This window comes from Bufo gargarizans, chromosome 6 (genome assembly GCF_014858855.1).
Source record: "Bufo gargarizans isolate SCDJY-AF-19 chromosome 6, ASM1485885v1, whole genome shotgun sequence".
Classification (NCBI taxonomy): Eukaryota; Metazoa; Chordata; class Amphibia; order Anura; family Bufonidae; genus Bufo; species Bufo gargarizans.
The window spans coordinates 225,784,818-225,807,518 of NC_058085.1; the positions used below are offsets into that span (position 1 = coordinate 225,784,818).

Below are 22,701 nucleotides of genomic sequence, written 5' to 3' on the forward strand. Positions count from 1 at the left end.
CTCAAAAACGTAGGTGCGTCTTATGGGCCGGTGCTTCTTATAGGGCGAAAAATAGTGTGTGTTTTTTTTTTTTTTTTTTTTCCATTTTTTTATTACTGCTCACTAGGGCTGCACGATATGGGAATTTTGTGCGATTGCGATTAGGGCCCTAAAAATTGCGAAAACTATATGCAATATTTTAAGGGAATTGTGCTAGAGGTCTATTTGCTTGGATTTTCCCATATGAGCCGCTGACGCAGCTGGGTATGACAGTTATGGGGGATTTGTGGATGACGCGCTGTTATGGGGGATTTGTGGATGACGCGCTGTTATGGGGGATTTGTGGATGACGCGCTGTTATGGAGTGGATTTGTGGATGACGCGCTGTTATGGAGTGGATCTGTGGAGGGCGCTGTTATGGGCTGGATCTGTGGAGGGCGCTGTTATGGGCTGGATCTGTGGAGGGCGCTGTTATGGGCTGGATCTGTGGAGGGCGCTGTTATGGGCTGGATCTGTGGAGGGCGCTGTTATGGGCTGGATCTGTGGAGGGCGCTATGGGCTGGATCTGTGGAGGGCGCTGTTATGGGCTGGATCTGTGGAGGGCACTGTTATGGGCTGGATCTGTGGAGGGCGCTGCTATGGAGTGGATCTGTGGAGGGCGCTGCTATGGGGTGGATCTGTGGAGGACGCTGTTATAGGGGATGTGTGCTATGACACATAGGGCCATGAGGGGGGCCAGCATAAGACATATAGCATCTGAGGGCACTATGTGTCCTAGACTGCGCACATAACTGGATTTGTGTGTAAAGTATTTTACTAGTGTGTAAAACAATCTATCTCCTATTGATAACAGGTCCAGCCTCTGTACTGACTGTCACTATGAATGCACTGCAGCGAGCTGGCCGGCCGGCGCGTGACTGACGTCACTTAGTAACGCTCCTCCCACTTCAGGAAGCAGGAGCGTTACTCGCTGCCGCTCGCTGCAGTGCATTCATCATGACAGTGAGTACAGAGGCTGGACCTGTTATCAATCGGAGAGCTTGTTTCACACACTAGTAAAATACTTTACACACAAAGCCAGTTATGTGCGCGGGGCCCCTTCAAATATAAAGGGGGCATTTTCGGGTCGGCCAAATCGCCATATCGCATTTGCCGATTATCGCGATTCGATTAATTTTGCGATCTGTCGTGCAGCCCTACTGCTCACTATTACGCTTTGTGTAAGGCGACTTTTGCCTTTTTTTTTTTTTTTTCCCCCAGCATTCACCTGAAGGGGTAAACTATTACATATTTTTATATAGCAGATCAATATGGAAGCAGCAATACCTAATATGTCTATTTTTTTTTATTTTTTTTACATTTTTGTTTGCAATCTTACACAATACAAGCATTTTTTATTTTATTTATTTTTTTATGGTGTTTTTGTGTTGGCATTTTCTGAGACCCATGTTTTTCTATTTTTGTGTTAAACATCTTATACAGGGGCTCATTTTTTGCAGAATGAGGTGATGTTTTCAGTGGTACCATTTTGGGATACATTTAACTTTTTTGATCGCTTGCTACTACATCTTTTGTAAGGCAAAGTGACGCAAAAAATTGCTATTTTGGTGCGTGGTAGCTCATGTGATATTTTTATAGAGCTGGTCATTACGGACACGAAGATATCTAATGTCTGGTTTTTTTTTTGTTTGTTTTTACAATGTTGTATGTGTTTATTATGTGAAAGGTGTGGGGGGGTTATTATGAAAACCTTTTTTTTTTTTTTATTTTTATTTTTTTTTACTCTTTATTTTTGTCCCACTGTGGGGACAATACATGTGTATTGTAATGCATTGACTGTCAGTGTATTACCAGCGTAATACACTGACAGTCTGCCTCTCACAGGCGTCCATAGAAGACGAGCCCTGATTCCTATGGAAGGCATTGGGCTGCTTTCCCAGCCGGTGCCCATCACTGCAGGGCAGGGACCCGATGGGGACAGAGAGGGAGCTCCCTCCCTACACACAGCCCGTATGTCACGGTCCCTCCTGTGAGAGAGGTGAGAAGATTGGATAGACTTGCTGCACGACGTGAGGCTATCTGAAAGGTCTCTCTGTTTTCATCTATGTATGTTGTTTGGCAGGATCTCACCTCTTCTCAGGTGCCGCACGTTATCAGTGATGAGGTTCTATTTAGACCTGCCTCACACTGCTAACCATGCAGTTGATAGTGCTCATTTTGTCTTGGATCTCCTGCTTCTCCATACTCTCCATCTCTAAGCTAAGTGCTTGTTGCCTTTGCTGTTTCTTATCTGGTGTGTTTTGTTTCTAGGCCTCAGGGAGATGCAGGTTCCTTCATTCTGGAAGGAACCAGCTGTCTCATACCCTGCTACCTATCCTAGGGCTCATCAGTTTTAGCAGGGCTTTAGGTATCCGTGTATGAGTATTTCCACCATCAGGATCTGCTCATACTGGCAGGAGTTGGGGAAATGCCTAGGGATTACTAGGAGGTCACCATCCCTCTTCCTTAGCTTTTGAGGCCTAGACTGTTGTCTTTTTGTTGTGGTGTGTATTTGTGTTTTCCCTTCCCCTTCACCTGTGACATTATCAACCACCACACCGTTATGCTTTGTTTTATCAGTGTACCTATGGATACTGTTTTTGCACTGGTCGATCGTATGCAGCGGCTGTCTTTGGAGGTGGCTGACCTCCGCACTGCCGTTGCACTGTTTCAGAGACCACAGGCGGTGGGTTCCGGCAGGGGGAACCAGGTCTGCCCTGAACCAAAGCTCTCCCGGATAGGTTTTCCGGGGAAAATGACAACTTTGTTCAGTTCAGGAAATCGTGCAAATTATGTTTCAGACTGCATCCTGTCTCTTCTGGAGACGAGAGTCAGAGTGGGGATTATTATTTTGTTGCTGAAAGGTGACGCTCGGTCTTGGGCTTTCTCTTTGCCGACTGGTTCACAATCCCTCTGGTCGGTAGATGAATTTTGCAGAGCTCTGGGACTTATCTACGATGACCCAGATCGCGTTTCCCTGGCCGAATCTAAGTTGCATTGCTTGTGGCAGGGAGAGCGTTCAGCTGAGTCCTATTGCTCTGAATTTAGGAGGTGGGCAACTGATACGGAGTGGAATGACCAAGCTCTCCATAGTCAATTTAGTCAAGGACTGTCTGAGAACCTGAAGGACACCTTGGCATTTCACGCAAATCCAATCATTGAAGGCGGCCATGTCTCTGGCGGTGCGTATTGATAGACGCCTGAGGGAGAGATCTAAAGTTCCTCTTGCTCAGGACGTATTGTCATGCAGGGAAGTGGTCTCTTCTGACACTCTGGGTAAAGAGACACTCGAGTTTGTGTCTGGTGATGAGCCAATGCAATTGGGTCAGGTCACACCTGGACCAGGTGATAAAAACTTTAGGGTGAAGAAAAGACTTTGCTTTTTCTGTGGTCAAGGAGGACATTTTGTTAATGTATGTCCTTCTGTTAAGCATCAAAGTGAACAGGGAAAAAAAAGTCCTAATGTGTCTAGTCCTCTTCTCACTCTTCGTTGTGTGGATGGGGAAGTTGAGAATGTACTTTTCTTTTACCGGTAGTACCCGATTTCTTCTGCCTGCCAAGGTGGCGCTAGATTCCAAAACTGTGAAAATGGAAGTATTTATTGACAGTGGGGCAGGGGTTAACTTGGTGGATGGCCAGTCTGTCCGTATGCATGGTTTGACAAAAATCACATTAGACTAAAATATTTCTGTGTTTGCAATTGGTTCCGCCCCTCTCTCTCAAAAGTGTCTGTCTCAAACGGTCATTTGCCTAAAGGTGGGAGATTCTCATATTGAATCTATTTAATGTTTTGTGCTGGAGGGTTTGCCTGCTCCTCTGGTGTTAGGTATACCATGGTTAACCAAACATAACCCTATCGATTGGCAAGCCAGACGGATTCTCGATTTGGAGTGATTTCTGCCTTGACAACTGTCATAGCACGTCGCTTTTTGTTGTAACTACTAAAATGTTACCTCCTTTCCTTTCAGATTTTTCTGATGGGTGGAGACCAGGAGTTGCCTCCTCATCAGGAGTATGATTGCCCTGTCAACCTTATTACCAGAGATAGATTGCCAAAGTCTTGGTTGTATAATCTTTCTGAACCCGAAAGAGTAGCCATGCGACAGTATATCACCGAGAGTTTGGCTAAAGGTCATATTAGACCATCCAAATCACCAATGGCGGCAGGCTTCTTTGTCGCAGGGTTCTTCTAGTAAATGGCGCCCTTGTGCTTTTTTTTAAAAAAAAAAAAAAAAAAAAAAAACTCTTCTGCCGAAATAAATTATGATGTAGGTAATAGAGAATTGTTGGCCATTAAATTGGCTTTTGAAGAGTGGTGTCATTGATTGGAAGGAGCGATTCATCCCGTTACGGTAATTACTGATCACAAAAATCTGACCTACTTGCAGTCTGCTAAATGTCTGAAACCAAGGCAGGTCAGATGGCCGTTGTGTTTTTTTTTTTTTTTTTTTTTTTTTTTTTTTTACTAGATTTAATTTCATTGTTACGCATCGTCCTGGGATTATATAAAAAAAAAAACGGATGTTTTCTCGCATAGCTTTCCCGAGGGGTGGGGGGGGCGTGATTCGAAGGATCCTGCTCAGATATTGGCTGAAGGGGCAGTTGTATCCGCCCTTTATCCTGAACTTGAGGCGTTGGAGGCCCAGGGAGAGAAACCAGATTCCTGTCCTCCAGGGAAGTTGTTTGTCACAGATTTGCCTAATTCTTCTGTGAAAACTGTGATTCTGTTGGTCTTTGACCGCTTCAGCAAGATGGTGCACTTTAAACCATTATCAGGTTTACCTAATGCCAAAACTCTTGCTCAAGTGTTTGTCGATTTAAAATCGTGAAACTACACGGCATTCCCTCTGATGTGGTTTCTGATAGAGGGACTCAATTTGTTTCCAGATTCTGGAAGGCGTTATGTACTTGTCTGGGGGTCTTCTTTTCGGCCTTTCATCCTCAGTCGAACGGGCAGACTGAGCGCACTAACCAGAATCTGGAGACTTATTTGAGATGTTTTGTCTCTGAGAATCAAGAGGAGTGGTCTTCATTTTTGTCGTTGGCAGAGTTTGCCATAAATAACCGTAGACAGGAGTCCACTGATAAGTCACAGTTTTTTGGTGCATATGGGTTCCAGCCACAGTTTGACACATTTCTTGGTACTGAGACGTCTGGTATACCTGAAGAGGAAAGATTCTCCTCTTCATTGTCATCTATTTGGCGGACCATTCAAAATAATTTAAATAAAATGGGCAAAAAGTGTAAACGTATGGCTGACAAGAGATGTGCGAGTGGTCCAGACCGGAGAGTGGGTGATTCTGTGTGGCTGTCCAAAGGTTAAAGGTACCCTCTTGGAAGTTGGGGCCAAGATTTATTGGGCCATACAAGATCTCTGCCATTATTAATCCGGTTGCTTTTTGTCTTGAGCTCCCGCAGGCTTTGAAGATTCATAATGTTTCACAAGTCATTGCTGAAAAGATATGTTGAATCTGCTGAACCGTCATGGTGGATGGTAATCTTGAGTTTCAGATTGCCAGGATAGTGAACTCACGTATTCTTTGTGGATCTCTTCAGTACCTCGTGCACTGAAAGGGTTATGGTCCAGAGGAAAGAATGTGGGTTCCTGCGACCAATGTTAATGCCAGTCGCCTTGTGAGGGCCTTTCACAAGGCGCATCCTGATAAAGTCGGTCCTTGGTGTCCGGAGGCCACCCGTAGAAGGGGGGTACCGTCATGGTCCCTCCTGTGAGTGGTGAGAAGATCGGATAGACTTGCTGCACATGAGGCTATCTGACAGGTCTCTGTTTTCCTGTATGTATGTTGTTTGACAGGATCTCACCTCTAATCAGGTGCCGCTCGTTATCAGTGATGAGGCTCTATTTAGATCCGCCTCACACTGCTGACCCTGCAGTGGATAGTTTCTGTTTTGGCGTTGCTAGTGCTGGTTTGGATCTCCTGCTTCTCTATACATCTCTAAGCTAAGTACTTGTTGCCTTCGCCGTTTCTTATTATCTGGTGTGTGTTGTTTCTAGGCCTCAGGGAGATGCATGTTCCTTCATTCTGTCTTATCCCCTGCTACCTATCCTAGGGCTCGTCAGTTTTAGCAGGGTTTTAGGTATCCGGTGTATGAGTATTTCCATGTCGCCATCGCTCTTCCTTAGCTTTTGATGCCTAGATTGTTGTCTATTCGTTGCGGTGTGTATTTGGTGTTTTCCCTTCCCCTTAACCTGTGACACCGTACATGCCGTCGTGGCGTGGCATGCAAAGAGTTAAAGCGTCTGCATTGGTGTATTCACTGATTCCGGCGTATTCTGGACCCCTGCTGTACATTGTCAGATGTCGGGAATGGGTTAAAGAACCATATAATGCGTTTCGGGCCCTTGCCCTTCCTTCAGGTGCTTGAATGTGGGGTTAGGTGGTGCCTGGGAAGATAAGGCATGCTGTTTTCTTTCGGGCAGAGGTAGCGAGTCCACCGGCCATGGCTTAGGAAAGGCCACTGCTTTCAGTCCTGCTAGGTTGTGATGTCATACAAGCCCAAGGAAGAGGATACGTCTAGAGAGATGTTAAATGAAGGGTCTGGATTTGGGCAGCTGCCTGGATGACAGATGAAGCAGTAGACAGATGGTAATAGGCTGGATGGGACAGGATTGACCCAGATCTTAGTGTGATGCAGCAGAGTTCCTCTACATGCTTATACTTTGCTCAGTGGCTGGCCACCCTGTTTTTATTATTATTTTATTATGTTATTGCTTGCTGTTTGGTCTTTATTCCAAATAAAGCTTTGTTGCATAATTAACATCACAATAATGATCTTTCTATCTATCTACTACATTATCTGAACTCAGGGAGTGATCACCTCAACTTATCATCTTGCTGCCTGTGCAGCATATCAATTTCCAATTATTTGATAAGTGGAGGTACAGTGCCTCTGCTGATCATCACACTGAAGGGGCCATGGGACACTGCATCCCCTTCATCAATGTACTGTACATATCGCTAGATCTGTACTTTTTCATGTGAACAGGACAAGATGCAGTGTTCAGCATAGCCTATGTATGTACTGTAGGGGTTATTGTGTCTTTGTAAACCAAAAATTGGGGTGTATGACTTGCAGGAAAGCAGGATCTCAATCTACTGATTGGTGGGAGACCTGGAGATCAGACCACCATGATTATAATACAGAGGGGGCTTTTATATATACTAATAATTACAGAATGGCCTATTATATACTAATAAGGGCTCATGCACACGACCGTATGCCCTCCGAGACATACGGTCCGTGAGCGGCATACATCGTGCGCACTGGAGCGCATAGCATCTTAGGTTACTATGATGCTGTGTGCATCGGGCCGCCCGCGGGGTTATTGTCCCGCACTCATGATATTATGAGTGTGGGACAATAGCCCAGTGGGCGGCTCGATGCGCACAGCATCATAACAACCTATGATGCTGTGTGCTTCCGTGCATACGATGTATGCCGCTCCGGGACATATGGCACGCTCACAGACCGTATGTCTCGGAGGGTATACGGTCGTGTGCATGAGCCCTAAAACAGAGGGGGCTAATTATATATATATATATATATATATATATATATATATATATATATATATATACACTAATAATACAGAGGGGGCCATTATATATCCTAATATTACACAGGGGCCATTATATATTAGAATTATAAAGAGGGGCCATTATTATTTGCCCTTCTGTAAAATTAATATATGTACTGGCCCCTCTGTATAATATAAAACTGCCTTCTGTTTTTTTTCTGCTATTTAAACTGATAATGCCCCCCACCTCCATAGTGCCCCCAGTATGGCATTACTTAGGGTAGTTACACAAAAAAATAAAATGCTAACTCACCTCTCTTCCTCACTCCATCACCGCTTGTGGTGTCCCGGCGCAGGCAGTCATGAACGCCTCACTGTGCCTTCCCGCGCCACGTCATCTCGCGAGACCCGATGCAGGAGGTCACAATGAGGTAATCGCGATCTCCTGCGCTGTTCTACTGCCTCATAGGCTTCAGGCCACTGATTCTGCATGTAATAATTTTGTAGCATTATTTCCTTTCCATTCCTTTATTATTTCTACTAGAAGTTGTGAATAAATTGCTAGTAGTCTGCAGTAAGGGTACAGGGGGGTGGCAACAAGTTTGGGATGTGTAGCTGCACTGGTTGGATAGAGTGCAGGTACACCCCCCTCCCCCCCCCAACTGGTTACCACCCCTCTGTTACCTTACTGCAGACTGCTAGTATTTCATTCATAACTTCTAGTATAAATAATAAAGACTGGCACAACATAGAGCCATAAGAATAGATGCGCCAGAATTGTTATTACACCTAAAATGCACTCTAACCTTTACAGGTGAACTTAATTTGACCTTCTTTAAACTTTTGAATGAACTGTTCAATGTTTCTGTGCTTTTTGCACAACTTGTTGTTCTCTAACAAGGAGCTTAACGGCAAAATTCACAACAGGTGTTTGAGCTGTGGCTAGAGTTATGTGGCATTCGTCATTCGGTTCCATAGGGTATTGTTCACAATGAAGCGGTTATCAGTGTGGGATGTGGCCAAAGGACATCCACTTGTATGCCTTTGTGTCTCTTCCAGTCTCTCATTATCTCTGTTGCAACCTGCTGACGACACTGTGACACTCTAAGCTTAGTGGCCACTTCCGTCTGATAACATCCTGCTTGAAGCTTTGCAATGGTGAGGTACTGTTGATTAAATGTTTGGTGTCGTCTTGGTCTCATGATGTCAAAATGTGAACAGCATGATGAGGAGGACTGTTTAAATACCAATTCTAATTGAACCAGGAAATTTATTGGGCGATTCATGGATCAAACACCTGTTGTGAATTTTGCCGTTAAAGGGGTTATCCAACCCCCGAAACGCCCCCCCATATACACCAGCCCTTCACACACACTGTACTTACCTGCAGCGGTCGTGCGGGGACAAGGAGAGACAGGGGTGCCGGGGAGCGAGGTAAGTACAACCTCTGTGAGGGAACGTTTCAGGGGTTGAATAACTGTCACACTTAGACCCTAATTTCAATTTTGATATATGTAGTTACTAATAACATGATATTCCAGAATCAGTTACTATTAGACCGACTTACCCCATATTTAATAAGATTCAGCCCTTAGCAACCAGTCTGCATAAAACTGCAATTTCACTATTCCGTTAAGATGGCTGCCACTGCCCTCACCCTGAGACTAATCCCGCCTGCCCTCACTAGCCAGTAACAATAGCCCCCCAAAAGTGTCAGTAACCAGAGCCCTCCCCCCTAAAGGGTTAATCTCCTGCAGCACAAAGGGGTCCTCTTACCACATGTTGCTTTCATTTATACACTGAGCAGATGGCAGATCTCCCTTCCCTGGTCTGCGCTGATTCGGCTCTGCATTGTCCAGCTCTGCTGAGTGAGGGAGCGTCTGCCAAGCGCAGGGACAGGGAGAAGTGCACACAGCCCAGGCACTGTTATCAGCTGCTGGGGAGGACCTGGCTTTAATCATTTACTTGCAGTCCCTGGTTGTCAGTAATGTGACCCTGCACGCTGGGATCATGCCTAGCAACCTTATTTTAAGCAGAGGTAAAAGTAGGCAGTACAGGGAACAAAACTGTGGAATTAAGGGGTAATTGAATACACAGTGAAAAGTTGAAATAGGGCCACCAAGAAGATATTAATCTCCACAATACAATACTCCAAAACAGAAAAATATGACAGTTATACTTTAAGCTCCTTGTTAGAGAAAGGCAAGTTAGGGCTCTTTCACACTTGCGTTCTTTTCTTCCGGCATAGAGTTCCGTCGTCGGGGCTCTATGCCGGAAGAATCCTGATCAGTTTTATCCTAATGCATTCTGAATGGAGAGAAATCCGTTCAGGATGCATCAGGATGTCTTCAGTTCAGGACCGGACCGTTTTTTGGCTGGAGAAAATACCGCAGCATGCTGCGCTTTTTGCTCCGGCCAAAAACCCTGAACACTTGCCGCAAGGCCGGATCCGGAATTAATGCACATTGAAAGGCATTAATCCGGATCCGGCCTTGAGCTAAACGTTGTTTTGGCGCATTGCTGGATCCGACGTTTAGCTTTTTCTGAATGGTTACCATGGCTGCCGGGATGCTAAAGTCCTGGCAGCCATGGTAAAGTGTAGTTGGGAGTGGGGGAGCAGTATACTTACCGTCCGTGTGGCTCCCGGGGCGCTTCAGAGTGACGTCAGGGCGCCCCACGCGCATGGATGACGTGATCGCATGGCACATCATCCATGTGCATGGAGCGCTCTGACGTCATTCTGGAGCGCCCCGGGAGCCGCACGGACTGTAAGTATACTGCTCCCCACTACTACTATGGCAACCAGGACTTTAATAGCGTCCTGGCTGCCATAGTAACACTGAACGCATTTTGAAGACTGGTCCGTCTTCAAATGCTTTCAGTTCACTTGCGTTTTTCCGGATCCGGCGTGTAATTCCGGCAAGTGGAGTACACGCCGGATCCGGACAACGCACGTGTGAAAGAGCCCTTATGCAAAAAGTACTGAAACAATGAACAGTTGGACATGTGCATTTAAAAGTTTAGAGAAGGTCACATTAAGTTCACCTGTGAAGTTCAGAGGCATTTAGTTTCATCCTGAAATTTCACCCGCAAGCCAAATATCCCTAACTTTTTAAGAGTTGTGTATATATTGCTGCACAACACCTTTAAAGTTAAGTGACATTTGGCCATTTGTGTTTGCCCGAACTGTGATATTTCTATTGTTGACCATACTTGTAATAAGGAGAGTACTTTTAATCCTGTAGTTTTCTTTAGGATTCCATCAATAAGCCATGAACTCTGCTCCATCATCACTGGGGCTTCTGTCCGGATACAATTCCTCCAGCTCTGATGATGAAGATGAAGCAGCCGACAATACATTTTGGTGAGTTATGGTGTCCAGTCATAAAATATATTTGTTCCATCTATTTTCTTTAAAACTCCCTTTATTATGATACTTGGCGGATTACATGACTGGACAATGACAGTTTCATAGCTGAAATTTCTTTTGGCCTAAGGACATACAGGTGAAACTCGAAAAATTTGAATATCGTGCAAAAGTTCATTTATTTCAGTAATGCAACTTAAAAGGTGAAACTAATATATGAGATAGACCAGGGGTGGCCAACCTTACAGACACAAAGAGCCACAAAAAAAAAAAAATAATAATTATGACTGCCAGGAGCCACAAGCTATACATTTACACAAATATGCGTGTACACGACAGTATTACTGCAATTGAGTTTTCAAACCTTTTAAAAGTGTATTTAAACCACCTTTCCTACCTGTAATATAGACAAATTTAGTGAGACTTCTGGCAATCTTTGTTTTTCACAATGTGTTTCAAATCTGGCTTGTATTCAGTCATTGCTACTCGAAGCAATTCTTTAAAGGTCCATTCAAATCTCCGCAGAATGGGTCTGGATCCGTTCCGCAACGTTGCGGAATGAATCCGGACCCATTCATTCTCTATGGGGCCGGAAGAGATGCGGACAGCACACAGTGTTCTGTCCGCATTTCTGGAGCGCGGCCCCTATTTTCCGGTCCGCGGCTCCCGAAAAAAATAGAACATATTCTATTCTTGATCGCAAAACAGATCCAAAAACATAGGTTGAGCCAAACAGTGACAGAAGCTTCAGTGCAGCTCGTTTTAAATTGGGATACTTCTCCAAAGGCACGATTTGCCAAAACTCCACAGTTTCCTCACTCAGAATTGACCTGAGTCGGTCATCTTCCAAAAGTTCAATCATCTCAATTTGAGTTGTTGCTTCATCTGTCACCAGTGGGGGTTTCAAACCATCTGAATCTGCAGCAAAAGGGTTAACAAGGAATGTAATTTGTGGCCTCTTCAGTTGTAGATCCTGCAATCTGTCCTCAAAGGTCTGTTGTAGGTTTTCAAGAAGTTCTGCCTAGTAAGTAGTTCTGCTTTTTTAGGATCTCAGCAGCTTGGGCACTTTACATTTGTCACAGAGGGGAAATGTGTTAGTTCTCCCTTTCTCAGATGAGTTTTAAAAAGCTTGAGCCTGTTAACAAATGCAAAAACTGTTTGCACTAGATCGGGCAGCATCTTTAATTTCCCTTGGAGCTCAAAGTTGAGTCTATCCAGGTGGTGCAGCATGTCCACCAGAAATGCCAGATCAAAAATCCACTGGGAATCGGAGAGCACAGGATAGTCTGTGTTTTTCTGCCAGAAACATTTTTACCCGACTCAAAAGTAAAAAAAAAAAAAAAAAAAAAAAGAGATATCACCTTACCTCTTAAAAGCCACCTTACAAAGCAGTGAAGTGGGAAATCACTGGGAAGGTTCTCATCAAGGTCTGCAATGAGATTTCTGAACTGTCTGTGATTTAAGCACATGAGTGCGAATAAGATTGACAATTTCGAGAACAGGCATCATGACTTTAATTTAGCTTTTTAGACACCAGCTGCTCCTGATGAATGATGCAATGAAATGTCCAAAATTCGGGAAATCTGTTATCACGTTTACGTAGCACGACAAGGCCATTCACAGATCCTATGACAGACGGTGCTCCATCTGTGGTTATGGCTGTGAGTTTTGATAATGGCAAATTTGCCTTTTCAACTACAGTCATCAGGGTCTCTTTCATATAGATGGCATGAGTTCTGTCTGTTAACGGGACAATATCAAGTAGCTCTTCTTTTATTGTACAGTTGTCTGATACATACCGTACAAAAATTGCCAACTGAGGCTTGTCTTGTATATCCGTAGACTCATCATATAAAGATATAAGCAAACACTGAAAGAATAAATATTTGGTGGTCATACTTACTGCAAATGCAGCTAGAAGCTCTTTATAATATAATTGATCAAAAATATTTTGGGCCCATCTACCAGTCGACAGGGAAGCTTCTAATCAGATGGGTCCTACTCTAACATGCCTCTCCTGGGCTTACAGCCTACAATCTGGGCAAAGTAGTACCAAGCTGTATCCTACGCATGCATCTCCCAGGCTGTGGGCCTGCAGTATGGGCTGAGTAGAATACAGCTGTACAAGCCATCTAATTAAAAGCACATGGTAAATGGGCTGGTGGTGCACGGTTCAATCTCACCATGCGTAGCATCCTTATATTTACGCTTGGCTTTGTTTCCAAGGCACTGCCATGTTTAGTGCGGTGACGTTGCTGCGTTCTCCTTACTGAGGGGTGGAGGCTGGCTTTGATTTTCAAAGTTCCCTCCCCCCATTGCCATCGGCTCCGTTCCCCCACCCCAGTGCCATCGGCTCCGTTCCCCCACCCCAGTGCCATCGGCTCCGTTACCCCACCCCAGTGCCATCGGCTCCGTTACCCCACCCCAGTGCCATCGGCTCCGTTACCCCACCCCAGTGCCATCGGCTCCGTTACCCCACCCCAGTGCCATCGGCTCCGTTCCCCCACCCCAGTGCCATCGGCTCTTCTTCCCCCGTGCCAGCAAGCACCTCCTTTTGACACCCGGAGTGCACAGCATCTATGACGCTGTGCACTCCTGGCGCCCGGCCTTAGTCGCACCAACGTACCTTTCCAGCAGGGGCGCTGCCAACACTCCATCGCTGTGCGGCTCTGCGTCTGACGTCACACAGGGCATTGGATGTGCTATGGAGTGTCCGGAGGCCCCCTGCTGAAAAGGTGAGTATTGCGGCCAGCGGGAGAACACAGAGCGGGAGTAATAGCAAGCGCTTCACTCCCGCTCTGTGGTCACGTGACACAAACAAATCTTCGACAGGGTGGATAAAAAAAAAAATCTATGACTTTTTTGAATAAATCTAAAAAATCTGATTTCTTTTTATTTAAATCTTATTTTTTTTATTTATTTTTTTATATATCTAAAATGCTTTTTGAGGAAAATATTACCATCCAAAGGTTATTCAATCATGAAATAAAGATTTGTTTTTTAATTATGTTGAATAAGGCTGTATGTGTTTAATTTTTTTAGTAAATACATTCCATTAATCCGTTCACAATGTCATGCTCTTCCAGAGGTTTTTGTAAGATTATTGGGCAGTTTCTCTGCCTACAAGATATTAACACAGATGCTTGGTTTACTTTTGCAGTTCTCAAAACTGAATTTGACTCAGCAGAGATCACATGCCTCTTCTTCACAGCAAAAATGAATGAACAGAGTTGAGAAAAGACCTTAATCCTAACTTCTACAAACCTATGAATACAGAATCAACCTAATCAAACTAATATGAAAAGTTGTTATTCTAAAAATCTTCATCTACTTGCATATTATAAGTTATACCAGCAAGAATTTGTCTTTATGTAGAAAACTATGATTTAAATCAAGCCTTACTGACTAGTAATTTAAATCGTGATTTAAATCAGTTTGATTTAAATCAGATCTGCCCTGATCTTTGATGCAAAAAATTTGCATCAAGGATTTTTTTTTGTCGAATTACGACCGGAAAAAAAACACTTTTTATAAGTCAGTTAGGTGGGCGGTGGCCACTTTTTATGGCCATTTTATACAAGCTTAGTGCACCAGCACTGCATCTGAGCATTTAGGACATTTGAAATCCAAGCTTTAAAAACAGCACAAATAATCACAATTTTTTTGGCAATTCAGTGTGCAATTTAAGCTAGAAATACAGCCATAATTTTCTTGATTTTTTAAAAACACACTTTTTTGACGGATTCCACTATTTTTCTGGCCTTGCAGCATCAGCACTAGTGATGGACAGTTCGCAGTGTTCGCCGACAAGCACATGCGATCTGCCATCTTTATTCCCAAGCCCGGCGATGCAGAGGTAAGTCCTTACCTGTGCCTGCGCCGCGAGCCGCTCTGAAATACATGCGGTTACCGGGAGCAGGCAGTTCCGAGAACATCCCGATGAAGGCTGTTCTCGGAACTGCCTGCTCCCGGTGACCGCATGTGTTTCAGAGCGGCTCGCGGAGCAGGCACAGGTAAGGACTTACCTCTGCATCGCTGGGCTTGGAAATAAACATGGCAGATCGCATGTATTCATCGGCGAACTGGCCATCACTGATCAGCACGTGTGAAATTTACAGGGTTATATACTGCTGTCATATTCAGTTATTAACCACCTCCCGACAGCCTAACGCGCCGATGCGTCCGGGAGGTGGTTGATTTATTCCTCCTGGACGCATCGGCGCGTCATCTCGCGAGACGCGAGATTTCGTCACAGCCGGCCCGCGCATGCGCATCGCGGGCCGGCATTTCGTCGCCAAGTATTTCGTCAGCAACCTGCCGGCCAATGATCGCGGCTGGCAGGTTGCTGATTTTTTAAAAAACCAATCAGAAGCCAGATAACCCATCATATTAGTAATAATATGATGTGGTTATATGGCTGCTGTGCTCCTCTGCTCCTTCTTTTGGTCGGTTGGTTCCAGCAGAGGAGCACACATCACTGTGAGTACCCACCAACACCACACTTAGCCCCCAGATCACCCCTATTAACCCTTTGATCACCCCTTTGATCGCCCCTGTCAATCACTAGTGAAAGGAAAAAAGTGATCAGTGCAAACTGTCACTTTTTTTTTTTTCACTGGTATTGACCGTTAGGTTTTAGGTATAGTTTAGGCCCCTTGGTTAGGTACTTTAGGGATCAGTTAGCGCCCAGCCCACCGCACCGCAGTCCGTTATTTGCTGATTAGCGTATCGCTAATCAGCATTTGTACTTTTATAGTATCTGGAAGTGATCAAAACTGATCACGGTCAGATCTATAATTGTATTAGTGTCACTTTAGTTCTCCCTCCACCCAAAACGCAGTGTTTGCCCGATCAGGCCTGATCGGTCGCCCACACCCGCCCCACCGCAGTGACAAAAAAATTATTATTTTTTTTGATCGCTGCACATTCACTTTACACGCACTGCGGCGATAAAAAAATCAGTTTTGATATTTTGTAAGACAGGCTTGCTTTTTTTTTCTTGGGTAGTCTCACATGTCAAACAGGGGGTATTCTTCTGAAGAGGCCTACAGTCTTCTGACCCAGTTGGATGAGGAGTGGGAACCTTCATCTGATGAATCTAGCGGGTCAGAATACGAACCTGTAGAAAGCAGTGGCTCTCTGACCCAAAGTTCGGACGAGGAGGCTGAGGTCCCTGATAGCACCAGGCGTACCCGGCCCCGTGTCGCTAGACCGCAGGTTGCGCAGGATCCGCTTCAAGAGCAGCAGAGTGGGGCTGGTGCTGTCGGATTACATGGTGAGGCATACACCAGCAGCCCAGCCCTTCCTGGACCTAGTACTAGCACTGCCGTAGAACATGGTGAAGTAGCGAGCACCAGAAGGGCAATTGATAGCTGGTACGGTGGCACGAGCAGTAGTGACCCCGTCGCAGCCACCGCAAAGACGTGCCCGTAGAGCCCCTAGAATCCCTGAGGTGCTGGCAAACCCTGATTGGCAGTCCCCAACTTCAGCCGCACCTGTAGTTCCCCCTTTCACCGCCCAGTCTGGAGTTCGGGTTGAGACAGCTCAAATCGGTTCGGCCCTGGGATTTTTTGAGCTGTTCTTGACTGCGGAGCTCTTAGACTTAGTTGTGGCAGAGACAAACCGGTATGCCACACAATTTATAACCGCTAACCCGGGAAGCTTTTATGCCCAGCCTTTCCGGTGGAAACCAGTCCAAGTTCCCGAAATTAAAACTTTTTTGGGCCTCCTCCTCAACATGGGTCTAAAAAGCATGAAATGCGGTCATATTGGTCCACAAACCCAATTCATCACATGCCCATGTTCTCTGCTGCTATGTCCAGGACACGATTTGAGACCATCCTGCGTTTCCTGCACTTTAGTGATAACAGCACCTCCCGTCCCAGAGGCCACCCTGCTTTTGACCGGATCCACAAAATTCGGCCCCTCATAGACCATTTCAACCTGAAATTTGCAGATATGTATACCCCAGAGCAAAACATCTGCGTAGACGAGTCCCTTATACATTTTACCGGGTGCCTTGGCTTCAAACAATACATCCCAAGCAAGCGCGCCCGGTATGGGGTCAAATTGTATAAGCTCTGTGAAAGGGCCACAGACTATACACACAAATTTCGTGTCTATGAGGGAAAAGATCAGACCCTGGAGCCGGTTGGTTGCCCTGACTACCTGGGGAGCAGTGGGAAGATAGTCTGGGACTTGGTGTCACCCTTATTCGGCAAGGGGTACCATCTTTATGTGGACAATTTTTACACAAGTGTGGCCCTCTTTAGGCATTTGTTTCTAGAACGGATTGGCGCCTGTGGTACCGCGCGAACTAGTCGCGCAGGCTTCCCCCAACGGCTCGTTAGCACCCGTCTTGCAAGGGGGCAGAGGGCCGCACTGTGTAACGAAGAACTGCTCGCGGTGAAATGGAGAGACAAGCGTGACATTTACATGCTCTCCTCCATTCACGCAGACACGACAATACAAATTGAGCGAGCAACCCGTGTCATTGAAAAGCCCCTCTCAGTCCACGACTATAACCTTCACATAGGAGGGGTGGACTTCAATGACCAGATGTTGTCTCCGTATTTAGTTTCCCGCAGAACCAGACGCTGGTATAAGAAGGTGTCTGTATATTTAATTCAATTGACTCTGTATAATAGTTTTGTTCTCTACAGTAAGGCTGGGAGAACTGGATCCTTCCTCAAATTTCAGGAAGAGATCATCGAGGAGGTTCCGTGGCCCCATCCACCAGTGTAGTTAGCCGTCTACACGAGCGACATTTCCCCAATGTCGTTGCTGGTACCTCAACCCACCCGTCACCCCGAAAAAGATGTAGTGTCTGTAGCAGGAGTGGAATAAGGCGTGACACCCGCTATTTCTGTCCTGACTGTCCTGACCACCCTGCCCTATGCTTAGGGGAGTGTTTCCGGAAGTACCACACACAGGTACACCTAGCATAGGGATCATCTCACCAGGACAGGCACACAGGGCTATTAGGGCCCATTCACTCACTGCTGCTGCAAACGTCTCCTTTCACATGGGACAAAGTGCATAACGCACTTCGCCACATCTTTGGGCTATTTGCGCTTTGCACATTGACCCATGGGGAAGGAGAGGTTTGTTCTATAAAGGTAAAAAAAAAAAAAAAAAACACTAGTAAGCAAACACGTTAATGTTTAGTTCAAAAAGTTAAAGTTTACATGTTCTGTTCCAAAGTTAATAAAATTATTGCGTTGCGGCCTGGTTTTTTCATTTTTTTTTTCTTTTTTTCTTTTTTTACCTTCCAGGTGGACCAACTGATCGACTAGCTGCAGCACTGATATGCATTCTGACAGAAGCATTGCGCTGCTGTCAGATTACACGCAAGTCGGTGTATGCGGCGCTGCAAGACGAGATTTTCTCCTCTGCAGTAACAGATACGTTTGCCAAGGCATACGAGCTGAGGAGGAGGCGGCGTTCCTATGCTTTGGCAAACACTTTGTATGTAAAAAAAATAAATAAATCCCGGCAATGATTTATTCATCCACATTGATTGATGTGAATGGAGAAATCTGGTTTGCCAGGGCATACGAGCTAAGTGGGTTTGGATGTTGGGCGGAGCTCCTATGTCCTGGCAGACGCCTTTCCCCTCCTTTTTTTTTTTTTTTTTTTTTTTGGGCAGAGATTTTTTCATCCACATTGATCGATGCGAATGAAGAAATCTGTGCCGTTCATTTTTTTCTTTCAGCCCAGAGGCTGAACGGAAAAAAAAAACTCATTACCTGTATGCTCAATATAAGGAGAATAGCAGAAACTCCTAATGCTGGCCATACATGTAATGATTGCGGAGACCCTCAAATGCCAGGGCAGTACAAACACCCCACAACTGACCCCATTTTGGAAAGAAGACACCCCAAGGTATTCGCTGAGGGGCATATTGAGTCCATGAAAGATTTAAATTTTTGTCCTAAGTTAGCAGAAAGTGAGACTTTGTGAGAAAAATAAATAAATCAATTTCCGCAAACTTATGCCAAAAAAATACATTTCTATGAACTCGCCATGCCCCTCATTGAATACCTTGGGGTGTCTTCTTTCCAAAGTGGGGTCACATGTGGGGTATTTATACTGCCCTGGCTTTTTAGGGGCCCTAAAGCGTGAGAAGAAGTCTGGGATCCAAATGTCTAAAAATGCCCTCCTAAAAGGAATTTGGGCACTTTTGCAGCCTAGATGCGCAAAAGTGTCACACATCTGGTATCGCCGTACTCAGAAGCTGGGGAATTTTGGGGTGTCATTTTACATATACCCATGCTGGGTGAGATTAACATCTTGGTCAAATGCCAACTTTGTATAAAAAAAATGGGAAAAGTTGTCTCTTGCCAAGATATTTCTCACCCAGCATGGGTATATGTAAAATGACACCCCAAAACACATTCCCCAACTTCTCCTGAGTACGGCGATACCAGATGTGTGACACTTTTTTGCTGCCAAGGTGGGCAAAGGGGCACATATTCCAAAGTGCACCTTTCGGATTTCACCGGTCATTTTTTACACATTTTGATTGCAAAGTACTTCTCACACTTTTATTTTTTTTGTCGCAAGTTAGTGTAATATGAGACTTTGTAAGGAAAAAAGAGAAAAAAAAAATCATCATTTTCCGCTAACTTGTGACAAAAAAAAAAAATTCAAGGAACTCGCCGTGCCCCTCACGGAATACCTTGGGGTGTCTTATTTCCAAAATGGGGTCACTTGTGGCGTAGTTATACTGCCCTGGCAATTTAGGGGCCCAAATGTGTGAGAAGTACTTTGCAATCAAAATGTGTAAAAAAAAATGGCCTGCAAAATCCGAAAGGTGCACTTTGGAATATGTGCCCCTTTGCCCACCTTGGCAGCAAAAAAGTGTGACACATCTGGTATCGCCGTACTCAGGAGAAGTTGGGGAATGTGTTTTGGGGTGTCATTTTACATATACCCATGCTGGGTGAGAAAAATATCTTGGTCAAATGCCAACTTTGTATAAAAAAAAATGGGAAAAGTTGTCTTTTGCCAAGATATTTCTCTCACCCAGCATGGGTATATGTAAAATGACACCCCAAAACACATTCCCCAACTTCTCCTGAGTACGGCGGTACCAGATGTGTCACACTTTTTTGCAGCCTAGGTGGGCAAAGGGACCCACATTCCAAAGTGCACCTTTCGGATTTCACCTGTCATTTTTTACACATTTTGATTGCAAAGTACTTCTCACACATATGGGCCCCTAAATTGCCAGGGCAGTATAACTACACCACAAGTGACCCCATTTTGGAAAGAAGACACCCCAAGGTATTCTGTGAAGGGCATGGTGAGTTCCTAGAATTTTTTGTTGCAAGTTAGTGGAATATGAGACTTTGTAAGAAAAAATAAAATAAAATAAATCATCATTTTCCGCTAACTTGTGACAAAAAATAAAAAGTTCTATGAACTCACTATGCCCATCAGCGAATACCTTAGGGTGTCTACTTTCCGAAATGGGGTCATTTGTGGGGGTTTTCTACTGTTTGGGCATTGTAGAACCTCAGGAATCATGACAGGTGCTCAGAAAGTCAGAGCTGTTTCAAAAAGCAGAAATTCACATTTTTGTACCATAGTGTGTAAACGCTATAACTTTTACCCAAACCATTTTTTTTTTTTTTTTGCCCAAACATTTTTTTTTTTATCAAAGACATGTAGAACAATAAATTTGGCGAAATATTTATATATGGATGTCGTTTTTTTTGCTAAATTTTACAGCTGAAAGTGAAAAATGTCATTTTTTTTGCAAAAAAATTGTTACATTTTGATTAATAACAAAAAAAGTAAAAATGTCAGCAGCAATAAAATACCACCAAATGAAATCTCTATTAGTGAAAAGAAAAGGAGGTAAAATTCATTTGGGTGGTAAGTTGCATGACCGAGCGATAAACGGTGAAAGGAGTGTAGTGCCGAAGTGTAAAAAGTGCTCTGGTCATGAAGGGGGTTTCAGCTAGTGGGGTTGAAATGGTTAAACTAACACCCGTTTTGGCAAAAAAAAAAAAAATTTGGCAGCCTTTGCTGCATATGTCATCATGAAATATGTCATTGTGAGATATACCCTTTAACCACCTCCGGACCGCCTAACGCACATGTGCGTTCCGGAGGTGGCAGCGCTGCGCACAGTCACGCATATACGCGTCATCTCAGTTCGCGCCGGCATTTCATCAAGAGGTATTTCGTCAGCAACCTGCCAGCCAATGATCGTGGCTGGCAGGTTGCTGATTTTTAAAAAATCCAATCAAAGTGCCAGATAGCAGATCATATTTGTAAATATGATCTGTTATATGGCTGCCTGCTCCTCTGCTGGTTCTTTTCGTTGGTTGGATCCAGCAGAGGAGCAGGCTTCACAGTGAGTACACCAAACACTACACTATAGCCCCTGATCACCCCCCTGAACCCCAATTAACCCTTTGATAACCTCTTTGATCACCCCTGTCAATCACAAGTGAAAAGAAAAAAGTGATCAGTGCAAACTGTCACTTTTTTTTTTCACTGTTATTGACCGTTAGGTTTTAGGTATAGTTTAGGTCCCTTGGTTAGGTAGTTAGCGATCAGTTAGCGCCCAGCCCACCGCACCGCAGTCCGTTATTCGCTGATTAGCGTATCGCTAATCAGCATTTGTACTTTTATAGTATCTGGAAGTGATCAAAACTGATCACGGTCAGATCTATAATTGTACTAGTGTCACTTTAGTTCGCCCTCCACCCAAAACGCAGTGTTTGCCCGATCAGGCCTGATCGGTCGCCCACACGTGCGTTCGCCCACACCCGCCCCACCGCAGTGAAAAAAAAAATAATTTTTTTTGATCACTGCACATTCACTTTACACGCACTGCGGCGATAAAAAAAAATCAGTTTTGATATTTTTTATCAACCGCAGCGGCCTCCGGTACTTCGCTAGCCTCCCCTTTGTAAGACAGGCTTGCTTTTTTTTTTCTTGGGTAGTCTCAGGGAATACCCCTAAATTTAGTTGCCCACATGTCAAACAGGGGGTATTCCTCTGAAGAGGCCTACAGGCTTCTGACCCAGTCGGATGAGGAGTGGGAACCCTCATCTGATGAATCCAGCGGGTCAGAATACGAACCTGTAGAAAGCAGTGGCTCTCTGACCCAAAGTTCAGACGAGGAGGCTGAGGTCCCTGATACCACCAGGCGTACCCGGCCCAGTGTCGCTAGACCGCAGGTTGCGCAGGATCCGCTTCAAGAGCAGCAGAGTGGGGCTGGTGCTGTCGGATTACGTGGTGAGGCATACACCAGCAGCCCAGCCCTCCCTGGACCTAGTACCAGCACTGCCGTACAACATGGTGAAGTAGCGAGCACCAGAAGGGCAGTTGAAGCTGGTACGGTGGCACGTGCAGTAGTGACCCCGTCGCAGCCACCGCAAAGACGTGCCCGTAGAGCCCCTAGAATCCCTGAGGTGCTGGCAAACCCTGATTGGCAGTCCCCAACTTCAGCCGCACCTGTAGTTTTCCCTTTCACCGCCCAGTCTGGAGTTCGGGTTGAGACGGCTCAGATCGGTTCGGCCCTGGGATTTTTTGAGCTGTTCTTGACTGCGGAGCTTTTAGACATAGTTGTGGCCGAAACAAACAGGTATGCCACACAATTTATCACCGCTAACCCGGGAAGCTTTTATGCCCAGCCTTTCCGGTGGAAACCAGTCCAAGTTTCCGAACTTAAAACTTTTCTGGGCCTCCTCCTCAACATGGGCCTGACAAAAAAGCATGAATTGCGGTTATATTGGTCCACGAACCCGATTCATCACAT

General features: G+C 45.1%; 1 protein-coding gene across 13 annotated transcripts in view; it reads left to right on the top strand.

Moving 5' to 3' along the window:
* The window catches only part of LOC122940978, a 171,025-nt gene that overhangs the window by 130,486 nt on the left and 17,838 nt on the right, over window positions 1-22,701 (top strand). For 9 of the 13 annotated variants that reach the window (XR_006390402.1, XM_044297930.1, XM_044297937.1 and 6 more), the window contains one exon: window positions 10,811-10,919. Coding sequence is in view for 11 of the 13 variants with exons in the window: in XM_044297930.1 (XP_044153865.1) it covers window positions 10,828-10,919 (92 nt within the window). In the remaining 2 variants the exon portion in view is untranslated. Of the gene's footprint in view, window positions 1-10,800; window positions 10,920-14,082; window positions 14,143-22,701 lie in introns of those variants that run through there. The other 4 variants (XM_044297934.1, XM_044297935.1, XM_044297933.1 and 1 more) reach the window with 2 other exon arrangements.